The sequence below is a fragment of the Rhinoraja longicauda genome, chromosome 4, assembly GCF_053455715.1.
Source record: "Rhinoraja longicauda isolate Sanriku21f chromosome 4, sRhiLon1.1, whole genome shotgun sequence".
NCBI lineage: Eukaryota > Metazoa > Chordata > Chondrichthyes > Rajiformes > Arhynchobatidae > Rhinoraja > Rhinoraja longicauda.
The window spans coordinates 92,456,925-92,473,895 of record NC_135956.1 but is presented as its reverse complement, the minus strand read 5'-3'; the positions used below and the strand labels follow the sequence as shown (position 1 = coordinate 92,473,895).

The window sequence follows — 16,971 nt, the reverse complement described above, 5'->3', positions numbered from 1 at the left end:
CTCGACCCGAAGAAGGGTGTCGACCCGAAACGTCACCCATTCCTTCTCTCCAGAGATGCTGCCTGACCCCGCTGAGTTACTCCAGCATCTTGTGTCTACCTTTGATTTAAACCAGCGTCTGCAGTTTTCTTTCCTATTCACCCATGCAGCAACTCTGCCGCTGCACCATCACGCCACCCTAATGCCCTTAGTTGAGTTTATTGTCACGTGTACCGAGGTACAGTGAAAAGGTGTTGTTGCTTGTTATCCAGTCAGCAGAAAGACAATATACAATTACAACCGAGCCATTTACAGTGTATAGATACACGATAAAGCAATAACATTTAGTGCAAGGTAAAGCCAGCAAAGTCTGATCAAGGGTAGTCTGAGGGACATTTTATTCTGAGGCTGTACCCTCTGGTTCCAGACTCTCCCACTACTTGAAATATACTCTCCACATCCACTCCCGTCTGAGCAATTAAGCTGGAATTCCATCATCCCCACAGAAGCACAATAGAACTGACAAGCAGTTCAGAAATGTCAAAAAAGACGAGGGATATGGGGAAGAGTGCAGAAGGGATTGCAGCAAACTTTAGGGGCGGCACGGTGGCGCAGCAGTAGAGTTGCTGCCTCACAGCGCCAGAGACCCGGGTTCCATCCCGACTACAGGTGCCATCTGTACGGAGTTTGTACCTTCTCCCCGTGACCCGCGTGGGTTTTCTCCGAGATCTTCGGTTTCCTCCCACACTCCAAAGACGTACAGGTTTGTAGGTTAACTGGCTTGGTGTAAATGTAAATTGTCCCTAGTGCGTGTAAGATTGTGTTAATGTGCAGAGATCGCTGGGCGGTGTGGACTCTTGGGGCCAAAGGGCCTGTTTCTGCACTGTATCTCTAAAACTAAAACGAAACAAACTGGAGAATAAGTTTTGGAAGTCAAGGCAGAATGCAAAGGTGATCATAAATTAGGAACATATCAGAGAGATGCCTTGCTTCTTCTCTGTGTTTGTACTCTCGCAAACAAGACTGCCAACTTAGGTGGTTCGGAGCTAAATGTTGCCCTCAGCTGCAGCTTGGGTTTATCATTGTCACGTGTACTGAGGTACAAGGAAGAGCTTATGTTTGTATGTTGTCCAAACATACCAGACTACACGATATCTAACACACTCAAGCCAAACACAAACACAAAGGCAGATGAAGGGAAAGATGCCAGAGTGTAGAATATAGTCTCCCAGCATTCACAGTCCCAGAGAAAAAGGCCAATGTCCACAATGAGTTTAGTATTTTTAGTTTAGTATCGACAGTAGGCAGACCATCCGATCCACGTGATGGAATTAGATAGAGCTCTTAATGATAGCGGAGTCAGGGGGTATGGGGAGAAGGCAGGAACGGGGTACTGATTGAGAATGATTAGCCATGATCACAGTGAATGGCAGTGCTGGCTCGAAGGGCCGAATGGCCTCCTCCTGCACCTATTACCTATTGTCTATTGATTGGGTTACATTTACAACCCTCTGCAATTTCTTGTGTTCTTGGGCAAAGTTGTTACCAAACTAAGCTGTGAAGCAACCGAGAAGGAGGGTCCCGACCTGGAGGAGGGTCCCGACCTGGAGGAGGGTCCCGACCTGGAGGAGGGTCCCGACCAGAAGGAGGGTCCCTGACATGACAGAGGGTCCCGACCTGCAGGAGGGTCCCGACCTGAAGGAGGGTCCCGACCTGAAGGAGGGTCCCGACCTGAAATAGCAGTTATTTCAAAGGGGCTGGTACAATGACAGGGGTGTACAAGGCGCTGGTCACAGGGGTGTGTGTGATGCTGAGGCTCTGTAAGGCGCTGGTCAGGCCACATTTGGAATATTGTGAGCAATTCTGGGCCCTGTATCTGAGGAAGGATGTGCTGGCGTTGGAGAGGGCCCAGAGGAGGTTTACAAGAATGATCCCAGGAATGAGTGGGTTAACCTATGATGAGCGTTTGTCAGCACTGGGCCTGTACTCGGTTAGAAGAATGAGGGGGGACCTCATTGAAAGGTACAGAATAGTGAGCGGCCTGGATAGAGTGGATGTGGAGAGGATGTTTCCACTAGTGCGAGAGTCTAGGACCAGAGGGCACAGCCTCAGAATTAAAGGACGTTCTTTTAGGACATAGATGAGGAAATTTTTATTTTGTCAGAGGGTGGTGAATCTGTGGAATTCTTTGCCACAGACGGCTGTGGAGGCCAAGTTAGTGGATATTTTTAAGGCGGAGATATAGTTTTTTGATTAGTGCGGGTGTCAGGGGTTATGGGGAGAAGGCAGGAGAATGGGGTTAGGAGGGAGAGATAGATCAGCCATCTTCATCTTCTTGCATTTGAGGCAGCAGAAGTTATGTAGTGCCCTCCAGGCGCTGTAGTCAGTGCAATGTGCTGTTGTCGAGGGCCGTGAGGTCTACCCCTCCACCAGGGGGGCGGAGGACAGTGCAGTCGGACATGCCGTGCCGCGCTGTTTGCTGGTCTGCTCCACACACGCAGGCTGCTGATGGACGCAACCCCCAGTGATGCATGTTGGCGTTGAACCGGCAGACCCCTGTGCGGAGCCGGTTCAGGGCGACCCACTCTTTGCGGGGCGTGTCCGAGCCGGGTGAGGCTGTGGTGTTCGGTGCGACGGTGAATTGAGGAGGTGGCGATGTCTGTTCCCAGCTGGTTCTCCATGCTCCTAGTATGTTGAAACCGGAGCCACAGAGGGTCGCTGCATGACGGAGAAAGGGTGACGAGATGACAGGCGTTGAGGTCCCAGTTGCTGTGAATCCTGGGCGAGGTGGTGCAAAGGATGTTTGGCAAAGGTCCGATGGGGCCTTGCACACCAGCCTATGAGTGAAGAACTCTCTGCGAGGCTTGGCGGGTGCGATACCTGCGAGCACCAGCAGGAGATCCGTGGGAGTAGGGCGTAGGCAGCCGGTGATGATCCGCATGGTGACGTTGAGGGTGGCGTCTAGCTTGCTGGTATGAGCGCTGCGGCACCATGCTGGGGCGGAATACTCAGCGGCGCTGTACACGAGTGCAAGAGCACTGGTTCCAAGAGTAAATGTCCTGGCGCCCCATGACGATCCGGCCAAGCATCACAGGAGGTTGTTCCGTGCCGAGACTTTAGCACGGAGAGCTTCAAGGTGTTGCTTGTAGGTCAGCTGCCAATCTAGCTTCACCCCGAGGTATGTAGGAAATGGGTTGTAGGGTAGGGGTGACCCACTGAGGGTGACGGTTAGATGGCGTTGAGCTTCCTTGTTGTTCAGGTGAAAGGCCGTTGTGGTGGTGTTTGCCACACTCAGTTTTAGTCTCCAGGTCTTAAGGTAGCTCGCGACAAGTTCCATATCCGCCGAGAGCACATCCCCAACATTTGACCAGCTCTTGTCCGAGTGCAGTAGGGCCAAGTCATCTGCGTATCCATACTGGCGCGAGGTCGTGCGTGGAAGATCGCTGATATAGAGGTTGAAGAGCATGGGGGCCAGTACCAAGCCTTGGGGGACTCCGTTTCTTAGGCGTCACAGTCGGCTAGATTGTCCGTCGCTGGTCTTGAGTACAAAACTGCGGTTGGCAAGGATGTTGGCAAGGAACCGCACTAAATGACGGTCAGGGATGGTTCGGAGAAGCTTCTAGATCAAGCCCTGGTGCCACACAGTATCATAGATGGCGGCTGCGCTGAGCTTCACCAGTGTGATGCCCGTCTTGTCACCCTTTTCAAAACTGTCCAATGTAGATCAGCCATGATTGAATGGCGTAGACGATGGGCCGAGTGGCCTAATTCTACTCTTATCACTTATGACCTTATGAAGCGTCACCTATCCATGCTGCCTGACCGGCTGAATTACTCCAACATTTTGTGTCCTTTTGTGCTACAACTTCAGAGGATGAAGCTGTCAGAGAACGTCGGTACGTTCTCGCAGTACGGTCGCTAGGTGGTGGTGTATTGCATCATTAGGGTTGTGTGGTCACCACTGAGCCTGAAGCTCTGTGGCCAAGCTTGATGCTGTTGGTCCCGGTGATTTAGTTCTGGTTTGTAGTTTTAGTTTAGAAACACCACATGGAAACAGGCCCTTCAGCCCACACTGACCAGCGATCACACGCTCACACTGGTTCAATGCTATCCCACTTTCCCATCCGCGCCCGACACACTAGGGGTAATTTACAGATTAACCTGCAAACCCGCACGTCTTTGGAGTGTGCGAGGAAACCGGAGCACCCAGAGGAAACCCACGCGGCCATGAGGAGAAGATGCAAACTCCACACAGGCAGCAGCCGAGGTCAGGATTGAACCTAGGTCGGTGAGGCAGGGGCTGTGCCACCCATCGTGATGCCAGACTCGGCCAGCTGATTCCACCAACAATTGTCTCCTATTCCTTTCAGTTTCTTCTCTACACGCTTTGAAGAAAATGACATGATAAGCGTCTGGGAATGAGCGGGCAAATTTGGAAACACACCAATCTCATTAAAGGAAGCTTTGCCATCCCAAATATTTGAGCGGAATTTCACAGTGGAGTCCATTACACCCTTGTTACGTACTCAATTCCACATATCAAATTCCTACAGGATCAATTCAACCCATAAAAAGTAAAAGACGCCTTGGAGATCATCAATCATGGCACACTCTGTAGAATGGAACAGTGAGAATTGCTAATTAAACGTTTCCAGTTTCACAAGAACAGTTTTGTGCTGTCTTCCCTTTCTCAAGTGTCTGATCTGTTCAGACGACTTCAAATTTACAGCAAAGTTAAGATCGTGGCGGGAGGAAAACAAAATTATTTTTATAAAAAGGCAACGAGAAAAGAATTGGAAAACAAACACATGCTGGAATGGTTCCTATGTAAAATAGACTTTAATGAATCAGTAACAGACTGGAATTTAATTAAGGGATTAAGATGGTTTGTGACTGCTATATTGAATAGTTAGTTCGTTACGAACCGGAATATAATTGAGGAGATTAGATAGTTTATGTATGGAATAATTGAAATTGTGGAAGTGAGTTAATAAAATGGGTTCTGATCAACGTGTTGAGAAGGCTGATACATCGAGAGATGGAAACCTGGAAGTGAAGTACAATTGAGAATCTAAATAGCGTAAAAATAATAAATCTTTGAAGTAGCAGGCAGAAGTCTAGTCTAGGACTTGAGTTAGCATCGTGATTAATGGGAACATGGAGGTTTTATCTGGGATAATATATATCCGTCAGTAGGTTAAAGGCTAAAATCTATTTTGATCAATTTAGATGCTTATATAAAGAATTATATTGGACAACTTAGCGCAAGTTACAAAGAAGAGCAGATAACGGGCAGATGATAGTGATATATGGATTGATGTTTATGTGAGAAATATAATGCTAGGATTTATAGACAATTTATAGACCAGAGCAGTGAGTTACAGGCTGGGACTGGGTCAAGCCTTTGTCAGAGTCCTTGATTTATGACAACCCAATGGGTCAAATTCTAGATGTACTTGATATAGAATTTTGATAGTATTTCATATTGAAAACAGAAACATAGACAATAGGTGCAGGGGGAGGCCATTCGGCCCTTCGAACCAGCACTGCCATTCATTGTGATCATGGCTGATCATCCACAATTAGTAACCCGTGCCTGCCTTCTCCCCATATCCCTTGATTCCACTAGCCCCTAGAGCTCTATCTAACTCTCTTTTAAGTTCATCCAGTGAATTGGCCACCACTGCCTTCTGTGGCAGAGAATCCCACAAATTCACAACTTTCTGTGTGAAAATGTTTTTTCCCACCTCAGTTTTAAATGGCCTCCCCTTTATTCTTAGACTGTGGCCCCTGGTTCTGGACTCCCCCAACATTGGGAACATTTTTCCTGCATCTAGCTTGTCCAGTCCTTTCATAATTTTATGTATCACTATAAGATCCCCTCTCATCCTTCTAAACTCCAGTGAATACAAGCCCAGTCTTTCCAATCTTTCCTCATATGACAGTCCCGCCATCCTGGGGATTAACCTGGTGAACCTGCGCTGCACTGCCTCAATAGCAAGGACATTATTTCTCAAATTAGGAGACCAAAACTGCACACAATACTCCAGATGTGGTCTCACCAGGGCCCTGAACAACTGCAGAAGGACCTCTTTACTCCTATCAGGTTTAAGGTGAAGGGGAAAAGATTTAACTGGAACCTGAGGGGTAACCTTTTCCCACAAAGGGTGGTGGGTATATGGAACGAGCTGCCGGAGGAGGTAAATGAGGCGTTCAAGAAACACTTGGACAGGTACATGGATAGGACAGGTCTAGAGGGATATGGACCACACATTTTTTGAGATAAAGGCCACATCAATTGAAGATTTATGCTGTTTAGCAGGAACAACGTACAGCTAAACATCGCAAGTACTGCAGCCCAATAAACATTTGCTATCACCAGGACGATTTCCTTTAAAGCAAGTGGTTAATGGATAATTAATTTAGTTTGGACGGATCAGTAACACGTTTATGTCAGTTTTCCCAACTGGGCCAAAAAGTGTGTTGTGATGAAGTTTAGCTGTCATTATAAACTGTTTATAGACACAAAATGCTGGAGTAACTCAACGGGACAGGCAGCAAGTCTGGAGAAAAGGAATGGGTGACATTTCGAGTCGAGACTCGTCTTTAGTCTGAAACGTCACCCATTCCTTCTCTCCAGAGATGCTGCCTGCCCCCTAAGTTACTCCAGCCTTTTGTGTCAATTTTCAGTTTAAACCAGCATCTGCAGTTCCATCCTTCACATTATAAACTGTTTTATCTTTTACATTTCTCACCTCATTTAAAACTGAGGTGAGAAAAAACTTTTCCACCCAGGGAGTTGTGAATTTGTGGAATTCTTTGCCACAGAAGGCAGTGGAGGCCAATTCACTGGATGAATTTAAAAGAGTTAGATAGAGCTCTAGGGGCTAGCGGAATCAAGGGATATGGGGAGAAGGCAGGCACGGGTTACTGATTGTGGATGATCAGCCATGATCACATTGAATGGTGGTGCTGGCTCGAAGGGCCAAAGGACCTCCTTCTGCACCTATTTTCTAAGTTATGTTTCTATGTTTCTATCTAAATTGTGTAGGAAGGAACTGCAGATGCTGGATGATAGACACAAAATGCTGGAGCTTTAAATTATCTGGGGTAAACTGGTTTAAATTAAGAGGCAGAGCCAGTGAATGGTGCGGGGAAGATTGGAGAAACACATGTGGACGTTAATGAGGACATCTGACCTTTCGACCGGCTTTGGTGAACGTACAGAGTGTCGCAGCAGAGATAGTTATTGGTTGACAGAGCTGTAATTCAACCAGTGCTAAATCACAAACACATTTCACGCTGAGATTGGATATATTTGAAATACATCTTCTGCAGTAAAAATAGCACCTAGCGTGCACATCTGCAAATGATTTCTCAAAATACATTTTGAAAAACATACAGGTTGGGTTAAAAAAAAGAGTATTTTAAAATACAAGAGATAGACACAAAGTACTGGAGTAATTCAGAGGGTCAGGCAGCATCTGTGGAGAACATGGATAGGTGACGTTTCACAGAGTGCTGGAGTAACTCAGCGGGTCAGGCAGCATCTGTGGAGAACATGGATAGGTGACGTTTCACAGAGTGCTGGAGTAACTCAGCGGGTCAGGCAGCATCTGTGGAGAACATGGATAGGTGACGTTTCACAGAGTGCTGGAGTAACTCAGCGGGTCAGGCAGCATCTGTGGAGAACATGGATAGGTGACGTTTCACAGAGTGCTGGAGTAACTCAGCGGGACAGGCAGCATCTGTGGAGAGACGGACGGGTGACGTTTCGGGCCGACTCTTCTGTAGGATGGAACGTCGAAAATGTAGCAGTGAAAACGTCATTAGAGCTACGGCAGAGAATCTTGTGAACAACTCACTGATCCTATAATTGCCAAGGTCAGCATCAAATTACTCAACCAGCAATCCTCTCTCTCAACACGTGAATTCGGAGTAATGTTATCAAATCACGAGATCCCTGGTGAAAGGACAATGGAGTAGAGACCAAGACAAGGGTCAAGACCAGCGTGTCAGGGGTTACAGGGAGAAGGCAGGAGAATAGGGTTGGGAGGGAAAGAACGATCAGCCATGATTGAATGGCAGAGTAGACTTCAAGGACTGAATGGCCTAATCCTGCTCCTATCACGTGAATTTATGAACAGAAGCACAATAATAAATAAGACCCAAGTATTGGGATTTTAAACGTTTTAAAGATTTCAGATAGAAGCAAAAGATAGTCAGGTGCCAAGAGTGTGGCAAGAGTTTGGTGAATACATCAGCACAAGAATAAATGGAGAAACGAGAAACTGCAGAGTATGAAGAAGGGTCCCGACCTGAAACGTCACCTATCCATGTTCTCCACAGATGCTGCCTGACCCGCTGAGTTACTCCAGCGCTCTGTGTCTACATTTGACAGCACTATCATTGGTTACTTCACTGACAAGGTGCATTTTATAACGGAGAGAGCAGGCCACAACTTCAAGTACAAACAATTCACTGAGGAAAGAGAGAGACCGTGGAGTAAACCTGTGTCCTGCAATGTGTAAGCCAGCCAGTAACTCGGTACCAGTAACAGTTCAAAAGCGTAACCATTTCATCACAGCGATTGAAAGATTAAAGTGCAATATTTATTAAAAGTACGTATGGTCCACCCTTTGCTGGCAGAGTGACAGTGGATTGAATGCATTGTGGAATCGAATCAGACAATGAGTAATTCTCACTTGATTGTGACGTTTCTGTGAATTCTCTGGGGCTCTCTGCAACAGTTTAACACCGTGCCAGTAATCACAGTCCGCACTTTTGGTGTTATTTAGAGAATATTAGTTCACCCACTGAAGGCCCAGGATGGCATTTAGGCTCTTTGGGAAAATATTTACACGATCAGCACTCTGCATACAGTATATATTTACAGAAAAGCTGCAGTTCTCCTGACTGCAGAGTGCGGCTTTTCTGTCCAAACCCACTATTTTTTATTGGACAACTATAAAAACAATACTGTCAGCACTTGTATACGATTGCCATGGAAACATACCGCACAGATACAGGCCCTTCGGCCCAACGCATCCATCCTGACCAAGATGGCACAAGTCACGCTTCTCTGCATTTGTCCCGTATCCCTGTCAACTGCAAGATGCTGGAAGTCTGAAGTATATGTGGTGTGGCGCAGAGAACAGAGCTGAGAAGGACAAACATCATCGAATGGCGGAGTGGACTCCATGGGGTGAATGGCCAATCTCTGCTCTTATTCATGTTCATACAAATATCTATTGACTTGGCCTCCACCGCCTTCTGTGGCAAATAATTCCAGATTCACCAGCCTCTGACTAAAGAAATTCCTCCTCATCTCCTTCCTAAAGGAACGTCCTATAATTCTGATGCTGTGCCCTCTGGTCCTAGACTCTCCCACTAGTGGAAACATCCTCTCCACATCCGCCAAGTCAGAGCGCCAGAGACCCGGGTTCAATCTTGACTACGGGTGCTGTCTGTACGGAGTTTGTTCTCCGGGTGCTCCGGTTTCCTCCCACACTCCAAAGACGTACAGGTTTGTAGGTTAATTGGCTGGGTATATGTGTAAATTGTTCCTCTTGTGTTTGTGTGTGGAGATTTCTGGTCAGCCTGGATTCAGCTAACTAAACAAAAATCTTTAGAGATACGGCACGGAAACAGGCCCTTCGGCCCACCGAGAGAGACCACACCTACCAACAGTCACATTGTACACTAGCACTGTGCTAGTAACTTACAGTAACAATTAACCTTCAAACCTGTATATGTTTGGGACGTGAGAGGAAACTGGAGCACCCGATGAAAAGAGGTTCACCAGGTTAATCCCCGGGATGGCGGGACTGTCATATGAGGAACGATTGGAAAGCCTGGGCTTGTATTCACGGGAATTTAGAAGAGGATCTTATAGAAACGTATAAAATTATAAAAGGACTGGACAAGCTAGATGCAGGAAAAGTTTCCAATGTTGGGGGAGTCCAGAACCAGGGGCCACAGTCTAAGAAGAAGGGGTAGGTCATTTAAAACTGAGGTGAGAAGAAACTTTATCACCCAGAGAGTTGTGAATTTGTAGAATTCTCTGCCACAGAGGGCAGTGGAGGCCGATTCACTGGATGAATTTAAAAGAGAGTTAGATAGAGCTCTAGGGCCTAGTGGAATCAAGGGATCTGGGGAGAAGGCAGGCACGGGTTACTGATTGTGGATGATCAGCCATGATCAAAATGAATGGTGGTGTTGGCTCGAAGGACCAAATGGCCTCCTCCTGCACCTATTGCTATGTTTCTATGTTCTAAAACCCACGCGGTCACAGGGAGAATGTACAAACAGCACCCGCAGTCAGGAGTGAACCCGGGTCTCTGGCGCTGTGAGGCAGCAACACTACCGCTAAGCCTCTCCCTCCATCTGTTGCCATCCTTCATGCAACTGGATTTTGATTATCGAAAAAGGGAAAGAATTGTGGAGGCAAATGGGGTGATCATCGTTCCAAAATCTATATCCCTGGCGTAATGAAATAATGTTGCACCAAAACATCTTCTTCATCTTGCTGCAAGCACTTAGTATTTATAATACATCACACATTTCTATTGATCCAAAGAAAATATGGGACTTTCCTCATTTGAATTATGGAGCTATTTAGTTCCTTTTTCAGGTAAGCACAACAGCGAGGAAGTTTGCACGCTACCCGAAAGAGTGTGTTTCTCACGTGAGGTTGAATTGCGTTATCCACACAACCGTTTCACAGGCAGTGAGGAGAATGGAAATATACGGTGACTCCACTCAGCTCCAAGTGGGAGCTTCATTTCATAATCAGGGTTATCCACCATCAACACTTGCCTTCTCAGCATGAGACGCAGTTCTAGCCATTGTGCTTCGTACATGTGTGTCGATTACGTTTGAGTGAGTGTGTGTGAGAGAGAGAGTGTAAGAGTGTGTGAGAGAGGGAGTGTGAGAGAGCAAGAGAGCGATAGTGAGAGAGAGACACAGAGAGAGAGAGAGTGAGAGGGACAGAGTGAGAACGAGTGTGAGAAAGAGACAGTGAGAGAGAAAGAATGAGAGACAGGGAGAGACAGAGAGAGAGAGAGGGACAGAGAGTGAGAGGGACAGTGAGAGAGACAGAGAGAGTGAGAGGGACAGAGAGTGAGAGTGAGAGAGACAGAGAGAGAGAGAGATAGAGAGCGAGTGAGAGGGACAGAGTGAGAGTGAGAGAGACAGAGAGTGAGAGAGACAGAGAGAGAGAGAGAGAGAGTGAGAGGGACAGAGTGAGAGTGAGAGAGACAGAGAGAGAGAGAGACAGAGTAGAGAGAGTGAGAGGGACAGAGAGTGAGAGAGATAGAGAGAGAGTGAGAGAGACAGAGAGAGAGTGAGAGGGACAGAGAGTGAGAGTGAAAGAGACAGAGAGTGAGATTGTGAGGAAGGGAGGGGAAGGAAGATGGCCAAAGAAGATACACCCGGGGCAAACCCACGTTGATCACAAGGGCGCACGGACAAACTCCGTACAGACGGCAGCCTGAGTTAGGATTTAACCTGCAAGGCAGCAGTTCGACCGCTGCACCACGGTGCTGCCCATTACGTTCACAACATTTCCATGGCCTTAATTGCAAGACCACAGCATGAATTAAAATAGGTAATTATATATTCGATCAGCTGAGAAGGTTGTTGGCTGCAACCTTCCCCCCATTGATGAACTGTACACTGCAAGGGCCAGGAAGCGAGCGGGCAAGATCATCTCTGACCCCTCTCACCCTGGCCACAAACTCTTTGTAGCACTTCCCTCTGGAAGGCAACTCCGGAATGTCAAAGCAGCCACAGCCGGACATAAACACAGCTTTTATCCGCGAGTAGTAGCTCTACTCAATAACCACCGTCTGTCGTCTCATTTTGCTCTGGTTTATTTCACTCACATGTTTAAACTATAATGTTGTGTTCTTAATGTTTTATGCTTTATTCTTAATTGTTTACTGTATGTTCGTGTTGTTACTTGCGAGCGGAGCACCAAGGCACATTCCTTGTATGTGTACATACTTGGCCAATAAACTTATTCATTCATACTACAGGGAGTTATTTTTGTCCAATATTGTGCCTGCCCACCAAGGTGGGGAGACTTATTCCATATCCAACAGTGAAGTGTCAGCATTGATGTTGATCTGTGGTTAAAATGGGACACTTACTCACTTATCAGCATTTATATACATTGATTGAATGATCAACACATTGTTCTATCTGACCACAAAATAACAAGACTTTTAGAGTCATATATACACCTTGGCCACACTGACCAAGATGCCCCATCTACACTTGTCCTACCTGCCTGTCTCGGTGCCTACTCAGTTGGCCAATATCCCTCTAAACCATGTTTAGTTTAGTTTAGAGATACAGTGCGGAACAGGCCCTTTGGCCAACTGAGTAGGCACCGACCAGCGATCCCCGCAAATTAACGCTATCTTACACACGAGGGTCAATTTACATGTATACCAAGCCAATTAACCTGCAAACCTTTACATCTTTGAAGTTATGGGAATAAACCAAAGATCTCGGAGTAAACCCACGCAGGTTATGGGGAGAACGTACAAACTCCGTACAGAAAAGCTCCGGTAGTCAGGATGGAACCTAGGTCTCTGGCGCTGTGCTAAATGTCTCTTAAATGTTACGATACCAACTGCTTCAACTAACTCCTCCAGCAGCTTGATTCATACACCCACCACCCTCTATGTGAAAAAGGTACCCCTCTGGGTTCCATGAAATCTTTCCTCCCTCACCTTAAATCTATGTCCTCCAGTTTTTGATTCTTCTCTGGGCAAGAGACTGTGCATTTACCCACTCTTTCATGATTTTGTACCCCTCTATAAGATCGCCCCTCATCCTCCTGCGCTCCAAGGAATAGAGTCCTAGCCTGCTCAACCTCTGCATATAGTTCAGGCCCTCAAGTCCTGGCAACATCCTCTTAGAAAAGTGTAGAAAGGAACTGCAGGTGCTGGTTTACACCGAAGATGGACACAAAATGCTGGAGTAACTCTGCGGGTCAGGCAGCATCTCTGGAGAGAAGGAATGGGTGACGTTTTGGGTCAACAGGGTCAGACTGAATATGAAGACGGGTGTCGACCCGAAACGTCACCCATTCTTTCTCTCCAGAGATGCTGTCTGTCCCGCAGAGTTACTCCAGCATTTTGTGACAGCCTTTCAATAATTGAACAGTGGTAGCAATGACCATTTCATATTATCGTGTTAATGTACCTTTGGTCCCAGTGGGCAGTATCCCTTCAAGAAATCTTTGCAAACCTCTGCCTTCCTCGACACATACACGTGGCTGTATGGGCAGTTATTGTTGCTGCAGATCCCTTTGAGGTAGTACGAGCAAACAGGCATCTGGAACACAAGCGGAAAACAGAGTTGAACCTTTATGAGCCGTGCGTTCCAACGTCTGATCAATGAAACAGCAGAAAAGATAAACACACTCTACATATGAGTGACTGGTTCATTTCCAGGTTGCTTCTGATCTAAGTACCTGCTCGCACTAATAACTGTTCCCCAGCTATCCTGAAGTGAACAATGTCCCCTGGCATTTGGAAGTTGCATTTTGTATTGAGCATCTGCATAGATGCATTATCAACCAACAAGCTAGTGCTGGTGCTGCTGTAATCTGCTTACTCAAGTGCACCTAGACCCATGCTCAGCTATCAATCAATTTGGAATTACAGAATATCGAACACAGCTTTAATAGACTTAAGTGCACATCAGTAATGCGGATTTAAAATATTCTAGGATCATTGAATTCTTTCCGTCTGTGTTGGTGATCCACTGCATCATTGTGACACATTGCTGGAGAGCTCCAATTCCACACAAACTCAGAAACTGACAATTCCACTGCCACAACCTTCTGTAAAGCACAACGTGAAGTGCTGGAGTAACTCAGCGGGTCAGGCAGCATCTGTGGAGAACATGGATAGGTGATGTTTCACAGAGTGCTGGAGTAACTCAGCGGGTCAGGCAGCATCTGTGGAGAACATGGATAGGTGACGTTTCACAGAGTGCGGGAGTAACTCAGCGGGTCAGGCAGCATCTGTGGAGAACATGGATAGGTGACGTTTCAGAGTGCTGGAGTAACTCAACGGGTCAGGCAGCATCTCTGGAGAACATGGATAAGTGATATTTTGGGTCGGGACCCTTCTTCACAAGTTAGTTCAGGAGGAACAACTAGATATAATTCTGGGGAGTCCAGAACCAGGGGCCACAGACTAAGAATAAAGGGGAGGCCATTTAAAACTGAGGTGAGAAGAAACTTTTTAACCCAAAGAGTTGTGAATTTGTGGAATTCTCTGCCACAGACGGCAGTGGAGGCCAATTCACTGGATGAATTTAAAAGAGAGTTAGATAGAGCTCTAGGGGCTAGTGGAATCAAGGGATATGGGGAGAAGGCAGGCACGGGTTACTGATTGTGAATGATCAGCCATGATCACAATGAATGGTGGTGCTGGCTCGAAGGGCCAAATGGTCTCCTCCTGCACCTATTTTCGATGTTTCTAAAAATATCCACTGACTTGGCCTCCACAGCCGTCTGTGGCAGAATTCCAGATTCACCGCCCTCAGACTCACGAAATTCCTCCTCATCTCCTTCCTAAAAGAACGTCCTTTAATTCTGAGGCTGTGACCTCTGGCCCTAGACTCTCCCACTAGTGGAAACATCCTCTCCACATCCACTATTCTGCATGTTTCAATGAGGATGGCAGGAACGTGCTGCCTGGGGTGGTGATGGAGGCTGATACGAGGAGTGGCGGCGTTTAAGAGGCTTTATGGCCTACTGTACGGCAGACAGTGCTGGACTTTTCAATGATCGAAGAAGGAATTGAGAGAACGTGAAACACGGTTGAAAATCAAAGAAGGCTGAGCAGTTCATGGTGGGAATGAGTCCAATGCCCTCCTGGGGAAACTGCTGCAGTTGTGGAGAGTGTTTCTGCTTGTTCAGAACCATTGAAAACCAACCTGCGGAAGACTGCAATGTTCGGTTGCTGGAGTGGGAGTTGATGGAGCTGAAAATCTTCTTCATCCAGAATTATCTAACTGCAGAAGAACTCCAGGCAATGGCTTCAATGCGCTGGTCTCACATTGGGCCAGTTTGCCACCCGGGGCGTTGTATGTTGATCGTTGTCCGTCCCACAGTGCAAATCTACAACCCGCAGTCAGCGTGCGTGAATAACAACCCCTAGTAGAATGGCTTTTATCCCAGCCCTTACGCTCCACTCGACCAACTTTATCTGCCCCATGTTGTCGAGTTGGTGGTTTAATAAAGAGCCTCATTAGGAGATAAAAACTAATTCCTTTGACTTTTTTGAAGTGGAAATTAATGACACCAAATGTTTGCTTAAGCGAAGAAGTGTTGGTGAGTTTTCGAACTTTAATTGCGCAGTGGGCTTAAGGGGGTCTAGTAAATGACCCATGAACACAGAAAGCTTTGACATCCAATCCTAATGCAACCAACATTTTTGACACTCTGCGGCATAAACAAAGATAAGAAGTTCTCGCATCAGTTTTTTTTACAGCTAATTTAATAGTTTGGAGCATGCACACATTTCTTAAAATGAAGCTGTAAACAAGAAAAACTGGCGTAGTTATTTCAATTAACTTGCGTTATACCCTGTTGCAAGCTGACATCAAGTATGAGGACTGGGCTTCCATTAGCCAAGGCTTCTGAAGCTTTTTCTCACCATTATAAAGCACTCATACAGGAAAATCTAACACGGTGGTTAATGAAGCTGAACATAATAAGAGGCCCCAAAACTGCACAAAATGAATTTTCCAGCTCTATTACAAGGGAAAGTGCTGATTCTCCATAAGCAGGGGAGAGAAAATAGATAATGGTGTTCAATGCTTTCCATCCTTGCTTTCACTAGACTACAGAACAACCTGACCCATCTGTGTCATATATCCTCAGTTCATCAGCTGCACACAGTTGATTTTTCAGCAGATACAGCGCGGAAACAGGTCCTGCGGCCTACTGAGTCCACATCCGCCAGCGATCAATCACCCCACACACTAGCACTATCCTACACACCGGGAACCATTTTACAACTTTATCAAACCAACAAACCTACACGTCTTTGGAGTGCGGGAGGAAACTATAGGACATAGAGAAAACTCACGCGGTCACAGAGAGAACGTGCAAACTCCATACAGACAGCATCTGCAGTCAGGATTGAACCTGGTGTTATCATAAGGTCGTAAGTGATAGGAGCAGAATTAGGCCATTCGGCCCATCGTCTACTCTACCATTCAATCACGGCTGATCTATCTCTCCCTCATAGCCACATTCTCCTGCCTTCTCCCCATAACCCCTGACACCCGCACTAATCAAGAACCTATCTATCTCTGCCTTAAAAATATCCACTGACTTGGCCTCCACAGCCTTCAGTGGCAAAGAATTCCACAGATTCAACACCCTCTGACTAAAGAAATCCCTCATCTCCTTCCTAAAGGAACGTTCTTTAATTCTGAGGCTATGACCTCTGGTCCTAGACTCTCCCACTAGTGGAAACATCCTCTCCACATCCACATATCCAAGCCTTTCACTATTCTGTATGTTTCTATGAGGTCCCCCCTCATCAGGGCGGCACGGTGGCGCAGCTGTAGAGTTGCTGCCTCACAGCGAATGCAGCGCCGGAGACCCGGGTTTCCATCCCCACTACGGGTGCTGTCTGTACGGAGTTTGTACGTTCTCCCCGTCACCTGCGTGGGTTTTCTCCGAGATCTTCGGTTTTCTCCCACACTCCAAAGACGTGCAGGTTTAATTGACAATAGGTGCAGGAGGAGGCCATTCGGCCCTTCGAGCCAGCACCGCCATTCAATGCGATCATGGCTGATCATTCTCAATCAGTACCCCGTTCCTGCCTTCTCCCCATACCTCCTGACTCCGCTAACCTTAAGAGCTCTATCTAGCTCTCTCTTGAATGCATTCAGAGAATTGGCCTCCACTGCCTTCCGAGGCAGAGAATTCCACAGATTCACAACTCTCTGACT

General features: G+C 46.8%; 1 protein-coding gene across 2 annotated transcripts in view; it reads right to left on the bottom strand.

The window, feature by feature from the left end:
* Positions 1 to 16,971, bottom strand: part of zc3h3 (zinc finger CCCH-type containing 3) — a 178,964-nt gene that overhangs the window by 25,532 nt on the left and 136,461 nt on the right. For both annotated transcript variants that reach the window (XM_078398392.1, XM_078398394.1), the window contains one exon: positions 13,195 to 13,326. In XM_078398392.1, the coding sequence (XP_078254518.1) occupies positions 13,195 to 13,326 (132 nt within the window). The remainder of the gene's footprint in view (positions 1 to 13,194; positions 13,327 to 16,971) is intronic.